Source organism: Chaetodon trifascialis, chromosome 13, assembly GCF_039877785.1.
Source record: "Chaetodon trifascialis isolate fChaTrf1 chromosome 13, fChaTrf1.hap1, whole genome shotgun sequence".
Taxonomy (NCBI): domain Eukaryota; kingdom Metazoa; phylum Chordata; class Actinopteri; order Chaetodontiformes; family Chaetodontidae; genus Chaetodon; species Chaetodon trifascialis.
In genome coordinates this window covers 24789013-24811885 of record NC_092068.1, presented here as the reverse complement: position 1 = coordinate 24811885, position 22873 = coordinate 24789013, and the positions used below count along the sequence as shown (strand labels likewise).

The following is a 22873-nucleotide window of genomic DNA, read 5'->3' as shown; positions in this document are numbered from 1 at the left end:
TGTGTGTGTGTGTGTGTGTGTGTGTGTGTGTGTGTGTGTGTGTGTGTGCATGGTGAATCGCAGCAGAGAGTTCCTCCTCATGGTCCTAAAGCCCCTCAGAGCTCCTGATCACTTTGATCAATGATGTGCTCGTGATCAATAATCACCAGAACAGCTCGATATTCCCTCTGTTTTCCTTTTAGTTTGACAGACTGCAGGCTGAGCCTCGGTGTTGGAAAGTAACTGAATACATTCACTCAAGTGTTGTACTGTTGAACAGTTTCGAGGTGCTTGTGATGCTGTCTCCTTCTCCTCCACATCTCACGGGGAAATGCTGTACTTTTCTCTCCTTTTACTATTCTTTTACCTTGATTCTACCAGCAGATGGCACCAAAGGAAAAAGAATCATAGATTGTGTTTAATTAGACCTTTGGCTTGCATGAAGTTCTTCATTAGTGATGAAATCATGATTTTCACAGCTGTGATCGTGAAGACAGTCAGTGAAGGGTTTCAGCTGCAGCTGAACACCTCCCCGCTCTGATGTAACCAGCTGAACTTACTACTGAAGAAATCTCAGGTTTGCTTGCTGCTCCTTTTTCAGAATAATCTTTATTTTTGAACCCAGAACATGAACATGTAAATGCACAGTAACATAAAGCATAAAGACCAGTTTAAAATGAAGACATGCAAAGCAACAGGAAGCCTCTGAGGCCGGCTAAAGTCAGGAGCTACTGACAACATCTAACAGGCATCAGCTGACACGGGGGTCTGAAAGGACCTTTTATGCACAACAAATACTTTTAATTTTGCTGGTAATACTTATGTACTTTTACTTTAAGTTAAATTTTGAACAAAGCACTTAGACTTTGACGTAGCTGACAAACAGGATAATAACTTGCGTGCATATGATGATTATTTCAAGATAATACCTTGTACACACAAGGTATTGGATTAAAAAGATACCGCCTTTCAGAGGCTCTGTTCATTAACCTAATCTAAGAGCATAAGCCTAATATGCCGAACAGGACAGACCAGTCTTTCTAGAACCACATCCCGATGATGTTTTGGGCCTCCTCCATTTGTAGTCTTGTTGTATTTTCTGGCTGGTGTCAGGTGTCGCTGTGCTGGTCTAATGTGCAGACTGTGTGATCACAGCATGCCATCTCTTTCACTTTCTTCTCAGCACCCTCCCTGTTCATCTTTACTGCAAAAACAATCAAAGGCAAAGTATGTACATAAACCAGAGCAACAGTAGGATAATACAGAGAGGAATATCCGTGTCATCTTTATCAAATAAAGACAGCATTACAGCTGTGTACAAACACATGATGTAGCTCCTGCAGCAGTCACAGACTTTAAATTTCATTTAAATGTATTTACGGTTAATCACATATTTCCATTCATTTTTGGATCTCAACCAAAAAATGGAAAGCTTGATTTAGAGTTCAGAGAATCACTCCGCTTGTTTTTGTTTTCACATTTTGTTCCACACAATCAGGATTCACATGATTTAATGTCGCAGTTCACACTCCCATACAGCAGGGGGCGGGATGCTCATCTCACGATGGTTTGCGTTCCTCTAACAAGCACAAGGAAGAAGAAAAATAAGCAGTAGACGTAGAAGAAGAAGACATCCCTGATGCAGATCCTGTCACAGTGCGCAAATGCGCATCCAACAGCACGGACCTCCTGTGGATAACGATAAAACAAACATTACCAGGCTGGGAAACGACACGTTAGGGCGGAAAAGAAAACAGCGCTTGAGGGGGAAGACAGAAACGAAGGGTAAAGTCTGTGACACGGCAGGTAAGCCGAACTCACCTGTATCTGTTTCTTCAGGCCGGACTGTGTCAGCGTAGCCACTTTCCTGTCTGACCCGAGCGGATATCTGGGCAGGCCCACCACGGCTCCTCAGTGCTGTCATCCATAGTTACTGTACACAGTTCACCCAGAGATGTGCCGTATGCTGCGCTGAGACCGTGACACCAAACCGCATTCCAAAACCTGCTAATTAAACGCAGCCCTACGTATAATTAATGTATAATTCACCCAAAAGATTGTATTTGACATATTTTACGAGGTTACTTGATAGACTCTTCAATTTGGCATAACGTCACATCTAACCAATCAAACTGCACTTAATCCAATCGAGAATTAACTTTTAAAGCTGTTCTGTTCGTTGTCAGCGGTAAGTTATTTTCAAACCAACACTGTTGGCGTCAGGACGCAGGAACAGTGAAGTGCACTCCCCTGTCAAGAAGCTGACGTTTTATCGACGCAGGTATAGTTTCAGTATGTACATGCCGAATTTGTTAGAAGAGTCGGGGAGTCATATAATGCTCTTCAGTAATGCTCCAGCGTTGATTTACCGTTGCTTTTAATTAACGTTACCTTAAATCTTGAGATTTTAAAGTGGAATTTGGTGTGACGTTCTCTGTACGGTGTCAGCACAGCGTGCATATGGCTAGCTATCAGTAACGATTGAACGAGTTGACAGGTAGATTATGTGAACTTGTTAACTCATTTGCTAACGAGATTAATATGCAGTTGTCCTATTACAGTTGTCGCATAACGTGGACTTAAAACACAACAGGACAAACCGCTAACGTTAGCAACTGTCGTTAGCTTGACAGGCTGTTGCGTTCAGGTAGCATAACGTTACAACATCAAGGACTTGGCTATTTACTGAAAGTATATAACTTCTTAGCCGTTAGTGAGTGGACTGCATCACTAATAGCTACGTAATGTCGGTAATAGCTAGCTTAGTATTTAGTGAATAAAACTACGTTAATGTCACTAGTTGTGTGTGGTTTCTTGCTAGCAGTACAGACTCAGTGGTCAGTGTTTCATCAGTTATTAGACTGACCCCGGGTGAAGCTAACCGACGTTAGATAAGACAACACGCCCAGCAGCACGTGTGATATCCCGCTTTCACAGAAACGAGACGCCGTGGCAAGTCCAGAAAGAGGAAGCGTGTGTCAGCGAAGCGAAATAAAATCCTAAATTCACCCTGTGAGCCGTTATCACCGCATCTCACGGCGGAACCACCCGGTCTCTGTATCCGGCTAAAGAGAGCAGCTCAAAATCCTTTCCTAATCATTTCATCTTAGTTTACCTGTAACAAACGTACGGAAGATGGTCCTTCCAGCGCACTGTAGGTGTTTTTGTCTGCTTCCAACGTCTGCAGTCTGCGGGGAACAAACTTTAGGATTTTGGGGATACACAGAAAGATCAGTGAATGAGTCTATATTGTTAGAAATATTTAAATTTTCCATTGAAAATCGGACTAAAAATATACGAAACCGTCTAAAAGTAACAAACTTTGGATGTGCTTTGGTGGGAGTGACAGCCAAAGTTGATGCACTGAAAGTAGTTGAAGTGGCAGATGGAAGTTAGGAACTGAAATCAGTTGAAGTGTCAGTTAAAGGAGTTGAAATGTTAATGGTGTTCCAGCTTTTTCTTCAGACATTAATCCATGGTTGTCAGGTGGTTCATGGATTGCTCTGGACTCCTTTAAGGTTTATATATTTGCTTATTGATTTTTATAAATAATATAAAGTTTTTACATAACAAAGTCGAAAAAGCTGAAAGTCAAAAACCTGAAGAAAAAGAAAAAGAAGTAAATAAGAGTGTCTCTGAAGTGATGCAGTTCATAAAGGATGTCTCATAACCGTCTGATTATTTAAGCATCTAATTATCACATTTCTGATCTTCCAATCACCTACTGCTCTTCCTCTCCTCAGCGACCATGGTAGGTGAACGCCGCAATGGGAACCTGCTGGTCCAGCTCGGCCCGAGGCTGCAGGCCTATCCGGAGGAGCTGATCCGCCAGCGCCGCAACCACGATGGACAGACGGAGTACCTCATTCGCTGGTGCCTCATCACCATTGACGACGGCTCCAGCTCTGGGGGCGGAGCCGGCGATGCGAGTGGGACGGGCGGCAGCAGCTCTGCGGTGGGCGGGTCCAGCGGCTCCACATCAGGAGAGAGTAAATCAGAGAACATCCTAATGTGGATGTCGAAGGAGGACGTGTACGCCAACTGCCCCACCCTTCTGGGGAAAAGGAAAACGGACACACAGCGCCCGCTGCAGCAGCAGGAGAAGCAGCAGGGCAGCGAGTCATCGGATGGAGGTCAGAGGAGCAGTGGCGAAGTTCCAGTGGACGTCACCTTTGACGAGGTGGAGCTGTCGGACATGAAGGAGGATGTGAAGAACCTAGTGCGTCGAGCTAGGAAGCAGATGACCAAGAAGAGCGACTTCTCCATCAGCATCACGCACACCATCCACGTGCTGAGCGCCTACGCCAGCATCGGCTCGCTGGTTGGCGTCTTCAAGGAAACGGGCGCCCTCAACCTGCTGATGGAGCTGCTGTGCAATAAGGAGACGCAGACCAGACGCAGTGCCGGGAAGATGCTGCGAGCGCTCGCCTCCCATGATGCAGGTAACCACAAACTTTATTTATACAAAATTTCTAACAGTACCAGAGAACATACTGCTCTGTGAATGGTGGGCGAGTGTCTGTTACGGTCATGTGGCCATTTCAGACATAGTTCATGTCGACGTCATGGTGACGGCAAGACTCCAGGAAGTGACTTTGTCCCATGTAAAACAGCGTGTCATTTTACCCTTTGGGAAAGGAGAAATGACGTGTTCATCAACAAGCTTTACGTGAGCTGTGAGGCGGATTTCAGCTTTGGGCAGAGTCAGGCTGTTTCCCCCTGTTTCCAGTCATTAAGCTAAGCTAAGCTAATCAGCTGTTGGCTGTGGCTTTATATTTACCGTGCAGACCACCACCAGAGAGTGTGATCATCAGATGCTTGTATTTACCTCAAGGTTGATTAAATCTGATGTGAGATCAGTTGGAGGGAAGCAGGTCTCACTCTGTTAGTACTACAGAAACACTCTTGTTGTTCACTGATGCAACTATGGCTGTCAAAAATGGCCAAAAATGACGTTTGAAAATTCCCTCTAAAACACACATTGTTTCACACAATTCAAATGCGTATTTTTGCAGACTATGTCCATAAGAGGGAAAGCCAATACAGCGAGAGACCACAAAATAAACAAAATAATGTCCTCCACATGTTGTTGAATTATTGGCTCGTTTCAGTTTGACTTTACATTTTCAGTCAATCAGAGTGACGTCATGTGTGCAGAGTTTACAATCTGTGTCCACGTGTCCTGGAAGACTTCAATGTCTCAAACAAACAGGAACAGGAGGTCAAATATTATCTGATGATGGAGCCGATTCTCTGTGCTTTAGTTTCTGAAGTTTTTTCAGTTCTGATTTAAAGCGCTGCAGCCAGCAGCCATGAAACGATGGAGTGTAATCCCTCCCCACTGTCAGTGTACGTACATTTGAAGCGTTTGTTTTACCGGACAGCTGAGATTGTTCAAACAAGTGTCTGACAACATGATGGAAAGGATCCTGCAGAGACAGACCTTTTTATTAAAGAGGAAGATCCTCTCTGTTTAACCAGAAACATTCTCACCAAAGCCACCAGACTCCATTCACAAAAACAGTTATTTAACATCAGAAAACACACTTCATTCAAACTGACAGAAACAAAATAAAGCTCACCCAAACCTTCATGGTTCATCTTTCACTGTTCCAACAATCATCAGTAACTCTGGCTTGGTTGAAATAAACTCTTAATTCATTGACTTAGGAGAGGAGAGAGAGCAAAGACATCAGAGAAAGCTGAGTGTAGAGACGAATGTTTTCACATTTAACTCCGGAGTTTTTTTCACTGGACATTATGATAGGACAGATTTAAATATGTGACTTCAACAAAAAGCAAACAGCGATGACTGAACAACAGAAAACTGGTTTTCGGTGCTCTCCTATCGAATGTTTGGATTTTGTTGTAATTTCAATATGATTTTGAATCTAGAATATTCATTGACAGCCCAAGATGGTACAGAGTGATGCTTCTTTTACCTCACAAACAATCTTTGGTTCACGCTCACAAACTGAAGACAGACCGGTCTCATTCAGTTCTGTCATCAAGTTTCTGACTGAATCATCAACATCATTTAGTCTTCAATGAAAACATTTGAACTGGTGACAGAGAGGAGGAGCTGCTGACATCACCAGCAGCAGGTTTGATGTGCAGGTGTGATGATGTTCAGGTGTGCACACTGTTGACGTCCTCCTCCGTTTGCCTGTACAAACCTCCTCCTGTCTGCAGTGAAACTCAGATGTGTGACTTTGGAAACATCCGGGCTCATCTGGCCTTTCTAACAAAACGATCGTTGGCTTAAATCAGCTGGTAACGTGATTAGCTGCTTTCATCGTCACATGAAGGCCCAGATGACTTCACTGGTCATGTGACTCACTGTCTTTGTCCTTCCTGTGTCTCTTGTGTGTAATGTTGAGCTGATCTCGAGCTCAGACTAAAACCCTGCAGAGCGGCGTCTTCTCTGCAGCATCCTGCAGAGTCTCTGCTGCTGGTTTCACTTCAGTGATGCAGTAAAGCAGCTCGCGGGTCGTGTTCAGCCTTCAGCGCAGTAAATGAACGTCTGTGGAGGGAAAACTAAAGCTGTGTCGACATCAGACTGAGGCTTCTTCACCTCCTCTGTCTGTGGCCTGTCTCTGTCTGCAGCCGGTCCAAAGGTCCAGTGGATCATCCTCACATAATGCACAACATCTGCACAGGGGTTTGGTCTGAAATTACACAACATTTAGTGAAACCCTCGTCTTCTTCAGAGTGGACTGAAAAGACGGAGTGTTCAGTAATACATCACACTGACTGATGTCTGTCATCACCATGATCAGCAAACTGACTGGTGATGGACATCAGGTTCTGCAGCACTGTGTTCATGTTCTCTTGTGCCAGAAAGAGCTCAAAAAGAAATAAGCGATCATTGGCAGCCTGTCATTAGACTGATCCGGTCACGTTATGATTAATGACGGACAGGTGGAGACCTCATGGACTGCATTATCGATTCATGTGCAGAGCGCTTTCATGATGAATCGTTTATTGTATGAAATGTCAAGAAAATTTCAAAAATGCTCAGCAGAACTGTTGGCCCAGAGGTTGAGACTGAAACGAACTGGCATTAGTAAATGCTGTAAGTCAGAGCTGTGCAGGCTGTGATCACGTGTTTGAAGCCGAAACGACGACTGAAATTTGAAAGAACTCAACAGAAACACATCGCTCATCTCAGCTGCTGCACTCCGACAGTTTCTTCTTTCTTTTTCTTTGGTCACATGATGTGGAGAAAATCCTGGGCGAGGAGCAGCTGAGAGTTTTTCCCATGAGTCATCGGGGCCTTGTCATAGATCCGCAACACACACACACACACACGCACACACACACACGCACACACACTGCATTCAGTGTGATAACATCAAACCAGAGGAGAGCTCTGACTGTGAGCACAAAAACACCAGGTTTCATTAAAAAACAGCTTCTTGAGCATTTTAGTGGTTTCCTGCAGGACGTGGATGTCAGACACAGAGAGGCATCATTTGAATACTTTTAAACCAATGGGACATCACCTAGGCAGAGACGGGGGGCGTGATTGGACGGGAGGTGTGGAGCCTGCCGCTGCAGAGATCCTCTGTTAAACGTAGATGCTGTTCACAGGTTTATTTTGAACGGTGAAGCAGCTCCGATGTGAGGCGAGGACAGTCTCCTCTTTACCAGGAAATGACATCATCAGCCTCACCAAGGAGGCTTTGTTTTCCTTTTGAGTTTCCGAGCAACCAGGAAGTGAGGAATTAGCTGGTTCATCGTCAGCTAAAGAGTCTCAATCAGACGCTGAGCTGAATCAAAATTTCATTCATTAAAGCTTTGAGCCTCTGTTTCAGGCCCAGCAGTCTCTGCTCAGACACTGAAACTGAAACCATGAACTGAACTCCAGAACTGTGGAGGAATTTACTGTGAAATGAAACTACTGATGAACTTTCAGATGAAAGGTGGCCTGTGGAGTTTGCTTTGTGCCTCCGTGCCGATGATTTTGGGTTGTTAATCCACGAAAGCAGCGTCTCGGCAATTTCATGGCATCCAACGTCCACTTAGACTCAACAATGAACGGACTCGTTTTTGGCGGTCAGAGGTCGAAGGTCACTGCGACCTCACAAAACACATTTTTAGCCTTATCTCCAGAATTCATACGCTACACTTCATGACACTTCATATCTAAAAAGTCAAAGGTCACCTTCACTGTGACACCATGCTGTGCAGAAACTCTTTTCTGGCCATTATTCAGCAGCATAACTGACTGTGACCACATTTCACATTAGCTCAAATGCTGATTTGGTGACTCTAATCTTCGTTGTCCACCTTCAAACTGTGCTGATTGTTCAGATCTTCTGTGCTGCAGGTTGAATGCATGTGTGAAGTGTCCACGTTATACGGTTTGTAGCTTCTCCGCAGCAGCGTCAACCATTTGATGAACTCCTCTGGAAATATAGACTCTTAAGTAAGTAAATGTTCAGGCTGCAGGCACAAGTGGTCAAATCCATGTTTTTTTGCTCATGTGTGACGGAAATCACAATCACAATTTTTGTGACAGTGTCAACAGAACAAATCACATGGAGTCTGACTTTCAGGTCAGATTCAGGCACATTCTCATGTGGTCCTGAATCAGATGCAGGTCGGATCACGTCAGTCACCTCAAATGAGGTTTTTGCCATGAGGCTCTTGAGCAGATGTAGTTGCAAGCAGCTCTTGACATTCTGAAATTTGGATGGTATCTGTTTCTGTGAAATCATTCATGTCATGATCCCACCACTCCTGGCTCTGACGTTAGGTCCACACTCACCTACGGACAGAAGTCGCAGCCGAAGAAGATGTAAAAATCCACAGTTCACTACCTGCTGAGCAGCAAACAGCAGACAGACACAATTATAGAGGAGCTGGTGAACATATAGCAACAACATTTAGCAGCCAAAAAGCCAGACGTTTCCTTCAGGAGCTGGTGGAGGAGACCAAAAATGGAGCTAAAAGAGAGAGAATACCAGACTGACGTTCATCAGGTGACACAAACACGACTCTGCATCGGTCACATGTTTCTCTGTAGCTGCTGGATGTGGAAATAAACAGTTTGCTAACAAGTTCAACATTTCAACTTTAAAGGTGAAGATATGTTGATGTTGTGCTCACAACTTGTTTCTGGTGGACAGAAACATGAGTTACTGAAGGTTGAAGGATTTTAAATCCAGCATACATCCTTTCTTAGTAGCTGACACCTTCCCTCATCACTCATACAGCACATGATGTCGGTGATCAGGCAGTAATAAAACCTGTGTGTTAAGCCGTTAGCTGAGTCAAGTTGGGTCTGGTTTGGGTTTAGTTGGAGGGTTCAGATTCAGTCCTGTCAGACTGCGTTAAGCTCCGGACAAACTGAGCTGGAAAAAACAGGTTGTGTCGCTTTGACAACCAGCAACTGTGAGTTCTGATGTCATCAACTGCAGCATAAGTGCATATTAAACAGTTTTTAATACAGTAATATAGATAATTATTACCGTTTATCGTGTTAATCATAAAAACAATAAGGACAATAGCACCATCAATAAAATAATTAAAACCTTTGTTGTTTTTAGTCTGGAATTAGGAACCACCAGGAGGGCAGCGTTCGAGGGCCTGTGACAGTACATGTGGAGTTAAAAGGTTCGAAATGTAGCTTGGGACAAGTCACATTTAAAGCAAACTCCAACGAGCAGCGATAAAAAGATCATTGTTATGTGCTATCGTTTTCTGGCACCTTTTAAAATCCTTGTGATGACATAAAAGCATGAATGGCTGTTTCAAGGTTTTTGGTAGACAGCAATGGCTTAATTTTAGCATGAAAGTGAGGCTGCTGTCAGTTTCTACACGGCAGAGGAACGAGATGGGAGTCTGAACCTGGTCTGGCTGGAATTTGAGTGTTGGAGGAATCTGTGCCTATTAGAAGTATGTAGAAATGTTGAGCCTTCCATTCATGAATGTCCTCGAGACAGTTTATACATTCAGCAGTTTCATGTAAGTCACTGTTGTCACCGCTGAGGTAAACCTGGGTATCGTCTGCGTAAAAATGGAACCTGATGTCCCAATGGCTGCATGTCAGTGGAGTCAGGCCAAGTACTAAACTATCAGGGGCCGCAGAGTGCAGCCTAGTGAGTTATCGTTCATATATTCTAAAAATTGACTTGAAGAATGAGGGAGTAAACATTTAAAAACTCATTGCAGGTTTCAGGAGGGACAGAGAGAGTGGCATCACTTACAATGTTAAAAAGATTAGAAAAGCTATATTCAATGAGATGGGAAGAGGAGGCATGTTTAGACAGTTAAGGAAACTTCATGCTCTCAGCACACTTTCACGTCAATGTCTGGAGGTTCTGAGAAACAGTGTCCGAGTGAAACAGTCACACAAAGGAAGTTCAGAGTGCTGTTTCATTGTGGTTTCAAACAGTCAGACTCTGAGAACACTGAAGCAGCGTGAGTCAACAGGGTCCTGATGTTCAGGTGTAGTTTTAGCTCTGCTCCTGCAGGGGGCGCTCTAGTTTTCTTAGCAGAGTTAACACGTAAGCTTTCAGAACTTATCCTAAATTTATTAAATGTATCAAATGTAACAGCTTTGATTTCACTGGGCTCAAACTTTGGACAACAAAATGCTAAAGGACTGCTCAGGTGTTCAGACAGGTAACATTGAGATCTTCATCCTCCTCAAGAGCTGAGACCTCAGTTTGGTCCTGACTGTGTCTCTGCAGAGCTGCAGATCCAAGATGCTGAGCCAGGTGTCTGATCATGGTCTGTTGGTACAGAACAGGGAGGGAGACGGTCTCTGAAGTTTCTGTCTCTGACTGTGTCTCTCTGTCTCTAACTGTGTCCTCTGTCCCCTCTGCAGGGAGTCGGGCTTACGTCTTGCTGTCCCTCAGCCAGCAGGACGGCATCGAGCAGCACATGGACTTTGATAACCGGTACACTTTGCTGGAGCTGTTTGCTGAAACCACGTCATCAGAGGAGCATGGCATCTCTTTTGAGGGGATTCACCTGCCTCAGGTAAAACACTTCTACAGGTGTGAGGACTGTCACAGACATAACGCTTCTACCCTCTAACTATCAGAGACGGCCACTACACCCAAATCTCCATATTTCCTCTCTCAGGGATCATTTTCATGTGTTTGGATGCTGTTCAGGTCACTTCAATCAAAGACAGAAACGTTACACCTGTTCAACCTCTGTGCAGGTGCCTGCTGAGTCTCTAAGAGCTGGTTTCAAAATGTTGGTGCTTCAGCAGTTCCACACTGAGCCGCCCATCTGTCAGATCCAGCTCTACAACATTAAGCATGGCAGCAGTTCAGACAGACACAGCGTCTCTACGCTGTGGACAAAAAGACATGGAACAACCTGAATAAGATGTGTAATGTTGTTTCTGTCATTTCCTTTAAGAGACTCACTCTCACCTCGATGATCTGGCTTTTATGTCAGATTTTACTCCGATAAGCTGAAGGTTCTGACTACACATGGTTGATTATTATTATTATTATTATTATTGTTGTTGATGTTTTTCAGATTCCCGGGAAGCTGCTCTTCTCTCTGGTGAAACGTTACCTGTGCGTCACGTCTCTGATGGACAAACTCAACACAGCGGGGGCGGAGTCTACCTCTGACAGACAGGATGCCAGCCCCTCTCCTGCCTCCTCCTCCTCCAGCGCTGCCCACCAGACAGAGCACCTCCGCGTCCAGCGAGAGTTTGACTTCACCATGGCCATGGCCAACCTGATCTCAGAGCTGGTCCGTGTCATGGGCTGGGACCGGAACCGCCAGCCTCCTGATGGCTCCGTCCACCACCCAGGAGGAGGTGTGGCATGCGGGGAGGATCAGGGGGAGGAGACATCCCGTCCGGTCCTCAGGTCCATCTTCCAGCCTCGTTTCTGCACGTCTCCCGTCATCCTTGCAGCCACCTCCGCTGCAGCCGTTCCCGCCGCCACGCCACCAAAGAAGAAGACGGGAAACGGATACAAAACTCGCTCAGATTTCGCCAGCCGCTCAGCCTACGTGGAATACGTCCAGGACAACCTGAAGAGTGGCATGATGGTCCGCATGCTGGAGGACTACGAGGAGGTGAGCGCTGGAGACGAAGGAGAGTTTCGCTACAGCAATGACGGCTCGCCACCTGTCCAGGTGAGGAAACACTGATGCAAACTGTGGGACATTTGAAGTAGTTTGTTTTGTTGCTATCTGTTCTACACACAGAGAGGACACAACAAACATCGCAGAAAGTGTGCAACAGTCACAAATATTCCAGAAGTGAAGGAAGTTTGGATTGTTGTGATCTGCTGCATTCAGCGCTGACACTGACAGCAGTTTCTATCATGTGGTGATGCTGTCTGACATGAATCCTCACAGCTGGAGGCTTGTTAGAGGCTGCAGCTCCTCCTGCTGGTCAGAGGTATAAAGTGGTTGACAATGATGTGAACGTTTAACTGCAGGAACTGTCTCCTGTCCTGTAGTCCTCTGTGGACTTGTACCTTGTCCAGTTTGCAGAGCTGAACTCTGATTATTCAGACACAAATGTCAGGCAGACATGAGGCTAAACAGCAGGAGAAACAAAGCAAGAGAATGAGGGCATCTTTACTTTCTGTCTGTTTCTAGAAACAACATGGTGGTGTGTGCTGATGTGGACATGTTGTCTCAGATATCAGTGAGACAGGAAGTCCAGTTAGAGTAACAGGTCCTGCACAGATAAATGATACTCACAGATGTTCCCATGCTCTGTCTGTGTGCTACGTTCAGGTGTACTGGAACTCCCTGTCCAGGACTTACTGGGTCCATTGGCACATGGTGGAGATACTGGGCAGCAGCAGCAGCAGTCAGGCTGAGAAGGAGACGCAGGAGAAGGCATCCTCCCTGACAGAGACGCTCAAACTCACCGCTGGTAAGATCTGATAGCTGAGCAGACACCTGTCTGTCCACCTGAGTGCAGGAGGAGAAAATCTTTCTCCTTTTTCTCCCTCAGTGAGTCAGACGTTCTTCTCGAAGCCTCCCGGTGGTCTCTACTCTCTGCCATACCTGTCAGAGGGTCTGCAGGTGGAGCCGCTGAGTCTGAGTCGAGCCGAGTGGTGGGAGATCCTCTTCTTCATCAAGAAACTGGAGCCGAAACAGCAGCAGGAGGTCAACGGCATTCTGCTGCAGAGCCTGGACGACCAGGTGAGCGAGAGAAATGCAAGAGGCATGCTGGGTAACTGAGGCTCTCATCTGATGGTCCATGTCGCTGTGAAATGAGGTTCCTCTAGGACCTGATCTGGAGAAGCTGTGACCTGGTTAACACACTGATTATTTATTTATTTCTGTCTGTCTGTCTGTCTGTCTGTCTGTCTGTCTGTCTGCCTGCCTGCCTGCCTGCCTGCCTGCCTGCCTGCCTGCCTCTCTCTCTCTCTCTCTCCTGTCTGTCCTTCAGGAGGCAGAGCTGGACGACTCGTCTCTGATTGGTCTGTCTGTCCCTGGAGATGTGGCTAAGAAGCTGCTTCACTACCTGAAGCAGAAGCTGCCGTCGTCGTGCCTGAGTGACCTGCTCTGCTCTCACGCCTTCTGCAAACACTACCTGAGGAGAGGAGGAGGAAGTCTGGATGACGAAGAGCTGCTGGGTGAGGACACGAAGAGACATGTGTGTTTAGAAAGCAGTGTTGACGAGTCTGACTGTTGCTTGTCTTCCAGCTGAAAGTTCTCTGGGTTCGTCTGGCCTGGGAGGAGCAGGAGGAGGAGGAGGAGGAGGAGGAGGAGGTGGTGGTGGTGGAGGAGGAGGAGGAGGACAAAGCTCCTCCTCTTTATCATCAGCCTCAGCCTCCTCTTCCTCAGCGATGGCCAAGAAAGCGAAGAAGGAACCTCCTACTGATTCAGGCTGCGGCAGCCCAGAGACAGAGAGTGAGCTGCCCTCCGAGGACGACAGCAAATACCCCGAAGATCTGGAGGACAAGATGAAAGGTGGGAGACAGGCGTCCTGAGGGGGGCGCTGAAATGACCGATTCTCAGCTCAAATACTGAAAAATGAGTGAAAACCAGGACCTGAGGAGGATCTCTGACCCCTGTAGAAGTGATCCGGTCCATCACACTGAATGTATTAATGGATTGTCTTTATAGCGTTGAGAAGATTTTCAAACCTGGAGCTGATGAAAATAAAGATGTATAAATGAAAGTGATCCGAATGGAAACAGCTGTGTAAAACATTGTGTCAGTAGATAGTGACGGCCTTAAAGCTATTGTCCTGTCCTTCCTGCAGTGTTTAACAATCCCCGTGTCCATGGGAAGAAGACGGTGTTGGAGAAGCTAGGGGAGGTAGTGGACATCCTGAAGAAGGGGGGGTCGGGCTCAGACCAGGCCCAGCAGCTGGCTGCCATCCTCTTCATCACCAGGCTGCTGGAGGAGAAGGGGGCCCAGGAGAAGAACTCCATGAGGAGTGACTCTGCCCAGACCATCCGGTGAGAAACCAGCACAGTGATAGGCCTTATGGTGGAGTGTTCCAGGAAGTACACTCAGCCCGTAGTAAATTTCTTAAATAGATATTTGTGAGTACACTGTCTGTTTCAGCCTTGAACCAGCAGTATCCCCAGACTCCGTTAAAAGTTTTCTATGTTTTTTTAAGTGAGTTAAGAGAAATTTTAGAAACTTTGTGAAATGCTGTGTACAGAATCTTAGTTATTTGGGCCTTCTTGTAAATTCATCTAAATGACTAAATGATGACTAAATTATTTATTCCTTTGTGTAAAAACATTGTGTCCATTTGTCCCGGTGTGTTGACTACTCTGTCTGTGTCACCCATGAAACCTGATCAGTCTCTAATTTTAATTTAAAACCAAACAATAAGAGCTGTCAGCCTGGATTTTGACTTTCTGCCTGCTCCTGACTTCTTAGCAAGAAGAAGGCTTAAGCCTAAATGTTGCAGCCAGAGTAACTATTAGGTCTGACTGACTTATCTTAAGACCAGGCTTAAGCCTTGTTGATGCAACTGTTGGCAGTTTGCGGGAAATAAACCGGTCTTGAGGGTAGTTCATGGGGCCTGGGAATGTGGAGTGTTTCCAGCAAATGCATCCACCTGGAGAGATTCAAGAAATGTCCAGACAGTGGATTGCTGGGGGGCTTGTTTGGGTCATTTCCAAGTAATACACAGATCTTCAGAGCGTTTCAGGTTACCAGGGAGTGTAGTGTGTTCTAAGAGAACATAGGAATGTTTCCAGTAAATACACAGCACCCATGGGTTGTTCAAGTGGCCTGGGAATGAGTGACGTTCCAGGAAAGTGTGTTCAGTCCAGGGGACGTGGGAGAGTAGAGAGTTTTGCCAATGAGTACTTCAGACAGTCATGGAGCTGGTGGTGAGTTCAAGGCCGTGGGTACTCGAAACCCCTCATCTCAGTTTGCATAAGTCCACTTGTGAGTGAAGAGGCCCGAAGAGATAAAACTATCTCATATTTAATGAAAACCAAAGATTTGATTCTCATCTTTTTTTCCTGGACATTTTAAAGTGGCTGCCTGAGGTGATCAGTCAATGTTTGTTGGAGGACTTTAGTGTTTGAACAACAGAGCAAAATCCCACCCGGTGTTCATTGTGTCTATAGCTCTATATATGTACACACTCTGTCTGTACTGTTGAAATGGGATGAATGGGGTTCGAAAAACATCCAGAAACATGAATTTAAGTTTGTGTAGTAGAGCACAAAATTCTCTGTCCGTGTGTCGAGAGGCTGGTGTCCTCCTCAGCAGCCTCTGTCATATAGCAGCTCACACTGAGGAGTTGGTTTGTCCTCTGACAGGGACAAGGTGCTGAAGCTGCTGGTGGAGCTGCTGGGCTCCTCCTCTAAAGACTTGATCATCAGTACGCTGAGACTCACCCACCTGCTCATGCTGAAATACGAGTGGAGGGTTTCCTTCGCCACCGAGGGGGGAGTCAAAGCCGTCCTGTTCTGCATGCAGGAGTTCCCCACCGTCACTCACGTCCAGCAGCTGGCGCTCGCAGTGAGACTCTCTCCACACATGCTCTGAAATCTGCTTTAAACTGTGGCACCTATGGTTTATAAGCCAGAATAAGTATTGATTTGATATCGGTACTGTAATCAGGGACCATTTTACACTTTAATTCTGAACATGAAAACACTTGAAGCAACAGTTTCATCTGTGAATGTGCTGATTGGCTCTGACGCTGCGTGATGAGGTCACACCTGTGAACCTGCTGCTGTTGTCGTTTGTCTTCCTGTCAGACTCTGAAGGTGATCACTGGAGCCAGTAAGCACGACCTCCGCAGCGTTGGCAGCAGTCTCCCTCTCTCTGAGTCCGGCACTCAGATGATGTTGGAGATCTTTGCCAGCATTGGCTCAGCCACGCCAGAAGGCTCCAAAGGGCTGCTGGGAGCCATCCCCGCCGCCATTGACCTCATGCTCAAGACTAAAGGGTGAGTTAATGCTGCAGGTTCAGGTTTTGCCGTCTGTGACGGGCTGATTCTGACGCTTGACGGTCTGTGCAGCTGCATGCTGTCGGTGCGTAATGGCCTGCTCGTCATCATCATGCTCATCTGCAACCACAAGAGCCTGGTGGAGCAGCTGGTGTCCTGTGATGTCACCGCCGTCCTCAAGAAGTGTCTGACTCTGTCCAGAGCTGAGACCATGCTGGCCATCATCGCCCTCAACCACATCTCCATGGTGCACAAGCTGGAGAGCAAAGGTAGGGCCAACGGCGCCGAGCGTCACGTGACCGCAGCAAAGCGCGTCATGTGACCACAACACAGCTAACTGCTCCTGTGTGTTGTTAAAGAGATAATAACCATCACAGAAGACCATGACATGCTCATATGGAAAAAACCCACCATAACTTACATCTGTGACAGTATTAATAATAGATTTGATTGTTTATCGTCTTCATCAGGCAAAGAAAGAGACGCAGCATCCTGGTGTCAATCAGCCTTTTATGAAAGCCTCAGTTAATATTTCTGTTCTGTAGCACTCACTCGTATGTGTGTGTGTCTGTGTGTGCGTGCGTGTGTGTGTGTTTCCTGTTGTTGGTCAGACTGTCGGGAGCAGCTGGACTTTAAGGGCACTGAGCTTCAGATGTTGGTTGTGAGTCTGAAGGAGTTGACAGCCACCAAAGAAGTGATCCAGACTCTGGAGCAGCTGCTGTGTGACGACACCTCACAGCTGGAGGAGGAACGCAGCCAGGTACACACACACACACACACACACACACACACACACACGCACACACACACACTCGCAGCCCTCCTCCTGGTCTGCAGTCATGTGACGTCTGTCAGCTGACGGTTTCTGTGACTCCAGATGTTTACGCTCACTGTGTAACTAAGTACATTTACTCAAGTACTTACATGTGCTACTTCTACTCCACCACATCTCAGAGTACATATTGTACTTTTACTGCACTACATTTATCTGACAGCTTTAGTTACTTTCAGATTCCTTCCTGTCCAGTCAAATGCTTGTATCTCCAGATGTGTTGATGTTGAATGTTTGTGCTAAACTGAAGGATGAGGTGTTCCTTCGTGTCTGGAGAAAATTCTCCTCCTTCTTCAGCTAAATGAACTCTTTAAAAAGCCTCTTGGATCAGCTGAAAATGCATCGTCACAAAGCTGAAAACAGGCTGTTTTTCTGAGCTCATCAAACTGTTTAGAGATACGTGGTTCTCACAGGACAGCCACGCTGTAAGCATATGATGGTCTAATAGAATATGATGCATTGCTGTAGATTAAAGCAGCCAACAGGATATAAATATTTCAAATGAGCTCAACCTGAAACATCTACTTCAGTAAAATGCAGCAGTGATATTTAACAGCAGAGAAATTAATGTTAATAAATGATGTTTAGAGTGAATCGAGTCGACTGAGCCGCTGTTTTTTTCTGAGAGAGAAAAATATATTTGTCACCCAGCCACAGTCCGGCTCATCTGCAGACCGTTTGCTTATTTGTCTGCATCAGTCAATATTGTTTATTGTTTGTTCAGGTGACTCACAGTCGAGACACCTATCAGGATCTGGTACGTCTGATGGAGCAGCATCGAGCCGACCGCGCCGTCCAGCTCTCCATCCTCAGGTACTGACCGACCACAGCCTGTGACCTCTCCCCTCAGTCACGATGATGATGTTGATGATGTTGTTGTGGAGCACACCTGATTGGCTCTGTGTTCCTGCAGGATCCTGAACAAGTTCCTGGACAACTACCAGGAGGACGTGCTGCCATGGCATGAGAGCATCGAGCCCTGCCTGTCCTCCATGACGGCCTTCATCAATGACAGAGAGGTCAGTGTAGACCAGGAGCAGGTGGAAGAAAGCCGCCTTGTGATGGAGGTTAATCTCCTGTGATTGGCTGTTTAGGTGGTCCAGCAATTTATCCGCTTCCTGTACCGACTGGCGTCCCTGAACAAAGATTACGCGGTGGTCATGTGTCGTCTGGGAACCAAAGAGGCTCTGGTGAAAGCTCTGGACAAACACAGCACCAATCTGCTGCTGGTCACCGAGCTCCGAGACCTGATCACCGACTGCGAGAAGTATGCCAGCCTCTACAAAAAGATGACCACCAGCGTCCTCGCAGGATGTATCCAGGTGAGTGGAGACACTTCAGTTCAGACACTTCACCCTCCGTGCATGAGGACACTAGACTGGCTTCTGTCACTGAGACCTTGTACCCACTTTAAATCAGGACCTGGACTTCACCAATGTCTGTGGCTCTGGTGTCAGTTCAAATTCATTCATTCATGAGAACAGGTAGACACACAGGTAGACAGGCTGGTTAAGCCGAAGGATCTTAAAGCTAAGGAATTTAAAAATACTCTGGCCACACAACATACAATACTTCCTGTCATTGAATGTCTTACTTCCTGTTTCCTGTCAGATGGTGTTGGGTCAGATTGAGGAGCATCGTCGCAGCCATCAACCAATCAACATCCCCTTCTTTGACGTGTTCCTCAGGAATCTCTGCCAAGGTGTGTTTCCCTCAAACGATGCGTAGTTTATTTTTGATCGGACAAAACATTTGAAAAAGAAGAATTAAATATTAAAAAGAAGACAAATGTCTGCTTTATGCTTTTTGATTTACTTTTCTGTTTTTCTTGAAAATGGTTGAAGGTAATGTGTCATAACTGGTGCTGTGTTCAGGTTCCAGTGTGGAGCTGAAGGAGGATAAGTGCTGGGAGAAAGTGGAGGTTTCGTCCAATCACCATCGAGCCAACAAGCTAACCGACAAGAACCCCAAAACCTACTGGGAGTCCAACGGCTGCACCGGCTCGCACTTCATCAACATCTACATGCACAAAGGAGTCGTCATCAGGTTCGAGACAGTTAATGAGTCAAAGTCATTCTGCCACCTGCTGGCCACAAAAAGAAGTGACCTTCATGACATTTAGTCATCAATTATTTGCATAGTTCAGGCTCTTACTGTGTGTGTGTGTGTGTGTGTGTGTGTGTGTGTGTGTGTGTGTGTGTGTGTGTGTGTGTGCGCATGCATGTATGTCTGTGTGCGTGTGTGTCTGTAGACAACTGGCCATCCTGGTGGCCAGCGAGGACTCGAGCTACATGCCGGCCCGGATCCTGGTTCTGGGAGGAGACGAGCCCACCAACATCAACACTGAGCTCAACACGGTGAGACTCCGCCTCCACCCAAAGCTTTGCTGGAGCTTGTGTGGGACGCCATGGTGAGCACCTCCACAGGTGGTGCCTGAGCCATGAGCACTGTTGCAGCAGGGGATAATAATAAGAATACTACTACTGCTGCTACTACTACTACTACTACTACTAATAATAATAATAATAATGATAATAATAATAATAATAATAATAATAATAATAATAATAATAATAATAATATATAGAGTGCCATCATGAGCTTTAGTGGTTGATTTTTAATATCTTATTTTGTGTGTGTGTGTGTGTGTGTGTGTGTGTGTGTGTGTGTGTGTGTAAACTCGTCCTGTTGTGTGCGTGCAGGTGAACGTGACTCCGTCAGCCAGTCGGGTGGTTCTCCTGGAGAACATGACACGGTTCTGGTCCATCATCCAGATCAGGGTCAAGAGATGTCAGCAGGTGAGACTCTGAGCTCCACTCCTGCTCTGTCTGTCACCCTGACCCTCCACCTGTTGAACCCGCCCCCCACCTCATGACCCCATGCCTCCACCTGCTGACCCCACCCCTCTGTCCTCTGACAGGGTGGTATCGACACTCGGGTCCACGGTTTCGAGGTTCTGGGTCCGAAGCCGACGTTCTGGCCGGTGTTCAAGGAACAGCTGTGCTGTCGGACCTACCTGTTCTACAGCACCAAGGCCCACACCTGGTGTCAGGAGGTGATGGAGGACAAGATGCAGCTGCTCAAGCTCTTCAACAAGTAAATATTACACTAATACTTTTAACACTGCTGACATTACTGCAGCTCTTTAACAAGTTAATACACACTCTGTGTGTGTGTGTATGTGTGTGTGTGTGTGTGTGTGTGTGTGTGTGTGTGTGTGTGTGTGTGTGTGTGTGTGTGTGTGTGTGTTCAGACTGAACAGCGCTCTGAGACACGAGCAGATGTTTGCAGATCGTTTCCTGCCAGACGCAGAAGCTGCTGAAGCTCTGGGTCGAACCTGCTGGGAGGCTCTGATCACCCCCATCGTCCACAGCATCACCTTGTCAGGTACACACACACACACACACACACACACACACACACACACACACACACACACACACACACAAACAGCATCACAGTGCAGAGATGTCCTCACTGCGATGCTTTAAAAGTGAAATTGGTCCTCACTAACATAGCAATAGAAGCTCTCACACACTCTGAAGCCCCTCTGTGTGCTCCCTCTGTGTTTACCCAGAATCCTCGGCCTCCAGCCCTCTCTCCTGGCTGCTCAGTGAGTACCTGGATAATGCCGAGTCAGCCCGCCGCTGTAAGAGCCGGGCGGCCATATTTAACTCCAGAGTGAGACGGCTCACACACCTCCTCGTCCACGTGGACACGAGCCGGCCGGACAGCGAGGAGCTCAAACCCCCCGTCAAATCAAGTGAGTCAGTTTCACACACGTATCGTCTTGTTTTGGTTGTTTTGATCTTCGCTTCTGTCAGAAATGCCAACATGGTTCTCACCAAATGAATAACTGAGATATGAGACTGTCGGTCCTGAAGCGGGCCATTAAGCAGGATGTCCGTGCCCGGCTTGTGGTTCAGACTGCTGATCTGAGGTCAGCCTGACCTGAGCATGAGCGAAACATGACAGCTGCTGGTTTATTTGTGTGGTGAGTCACACTGGACCGACGCCTCACCTGAATGCCACAACGTGTTGGTGATGTTGACCAATTGTAAACAAGGTGAAGCGTCTGTATGTAAATGTGCATCATTAGTCTGCTCATGGAGAAATCTGGGCTGCCTCACTTACATTTTTTTAAGAAACCTCCGAATTTGACCCCTCGTCCGATCCAATATTCATGGCTTTGAAACGCTTCCTGGAAGTTTCTACGTTTGGATGTTCGTTCGATGGTTGTACTGAAGTGTCTCCTGTTAAACTCATGGACCTTTCTAAATCCAGTGTGCAGAGGATTTATCCTTCTGTCTCCCCACCATGTGACTCATGTCAAACCGCAGACACTGTCTCATGTTTTCACTTCACTCACTGGATTCTGGCCCAAAGTGTTCGACTGGTACTCAAAGGCCCTTAAAGAACCGTCCATTTGTAAGCTGGACTTAGAGGACAGATGACGGCCGTGCTAATTCAGCCAGGGTCCAGAAAACCCCGGCATGGTCTGACCTGTTTCCCCTGATGTTTTCTGTGACGGTACTTAGATGCCACAGTGCTCTGTTTATTCTGTCTGAAACGCTCCAAAAGGATGACCCTGAAATGTAATTTCACACATTTTATTTCTTCTTAAATCTCAGTAGCCTTAGAATTGTTCCTCGATGCTAACCAAGAGATTCACAAAGGTAGAGTTTGGTCAGTGCAGCAAAGTGCTCGTAGTATTAAGCAGAGTCAAAGTGCTGTCACACATGGAAAGATGTCTCATGTCATTAAAAACAGTCAAATATTCTAACGGCAGCTGGAACAATGACGGGAGTGTTGAGGATGAATGCAAAGTTTTTTTCAGTCGTCCTCCATGTTTAAAGAGTTTTTCTTGTTTTCAGAAGGTCTCAACCGAAGCAAAGAGTTGAAGAGTAAGTAACAGCTGAGTTTAGAGGCCATTTTGTTTGTTTACATGTACACTCTGCTCTGTGACATTTCATGTGTCCACATGAGGACAGGAAGTCGTCAGTCGCCCCCTGTTGTTTGACCTCCAGCTGTCAGTCCTTCTACGTCCTTTCTGAGCGATTGTTGTCTCGGCATCTCAGATAGTCTGTTGTGTTATTCGATATTTTGAGAATATTTCCTGTCTGTGGCTCTCAACTCTCATTGGTTCCTACTGAAAATGTAAATCTTAAAAAAACAAAAACAAAAACCAAATATAAAGTTTCATCTTCATCTTTTAAGAGGCTTCAGTCGTTTCCTCAAACAGCTGCTCACTGTAGTTTTTGTCAAACTAACAGGAGGAGCATTTGTTGGGACTATTTTCAGCGGCGGATGAATCCACATGTGATGCCGTAGTGAGTGTTTGTGGCAGCAGGACAGGACGTGTGTGTGTGTGTGTGTGTGTGTGTGTGTGTGTGTGTGTGTGTGTGTGTGTGTGTGTGTGTGTGTGTGTGTGTGTGTGTGTGTGTGTGTGTGTGTGTGTGTGTGTGTGTGTGTGTGTGTGTGGGACTGAGTCAGAATAAACTACAGTGTGTGTATGTTCATGGAGATGAAGGAACAACAGTGAGGGTCATTGGTGTGTTTTAATGGAGCTCTGTGGCTCAGAGAAGAAGATCTGTCAGGCTGTGATATACACACTGAACGGTTAGCGCTTAGCATTCACTGCTGGTTTAGGTAGAGAGCATCCCAGGAGTCCTTAAACAAGGACACAA

At 46.3% G+C, this 22873-nt stretch overlaps 1 protein-coding gene across 3 annotated transcripts in view; it reads left to right on the top strand.

Moving 5' to 3' along the window:
- Window positions 1-1643: 1643 nt before the first annotated feature.
- LOC139341012 (cullin-9) overlaps window positions 1644-22873 on the top strand; it is a 33024-nt gene continuing 11794 nt past the window's right edge. Inside the window, exons 1-24 of one of the 3 annotated variants that reach the window (XM_070977215.1) lie at window positions 1644-1785; window positions 3723-4421; window positions 10817-10971; window positions 11485-12096; window positions 12709-12850; window positions 12932-13122; window positions 13373-13559; window positions 13630-13896; window positions 14192-14390; window positions 15720-15921; window positions 16164-16354; window positions 16427-16623; window positions 16966-17114; window positions 17911-17999; window positions 18100-18205; window positions 18281-18508; window positions 18798-18888; window positions 19061-19232; window positions 19438-19543; window positions 19889-19984; window positions 20107-20282; window positions 20440-20573; window positions 20764-20949; window positions 22061-22090. In XM_070977215.1, coding sequence (XP_070833316.1) covers window positions 1644-1785; window positions 3723-4421; window positions 10817-10971; window positions 11485-12096; window positions 12709-12850; window positions 12932-13122; window positions 13373-13559; window positions 13630-13896; window positions 14192-14390; window positions 15720-15921; window positions 16164-16354; window positions 16427-16623; window positions 16966-17114; window positions 17911-17999; window positions 18100-18205; window positions 18281-18508; window positions 18798-18888; window positions 19061-19232; window positions 19438-19543; window positions 19889-19984; window positions 20107-20282; window positions 20440-20573; window positions 20764-20949; window positions 22061-22090 — 4747 coding nt within the window. The remainder of the gene's footprint in view (window positions 1786-3722; window positions 4422-10816; window positions 10972-11484; window positions 12097-12708; window positions 12851-12931; window positions 13123-13372; window positions 13560-13629; window positions 13897-14191; window positions 14391-15719; window positions 15922-16163; window positions 16355-16426; window positions 16624-16965; window positions 17115-17910; window positions 18000-18099; window positions 18206-18280; window positions 18509-18797; window positions 18889-19060; window positions 19233-19437; window positions 19544-19888; window positions 19985-20106; window positions 20283-20439; window positions 20574-20763; window positions 20950-22060; window positions 22091-22873) is intronic. The other 2 variants (XM_070977216.1, XM_070977217.1) reach the window with 2 other exon arrangements.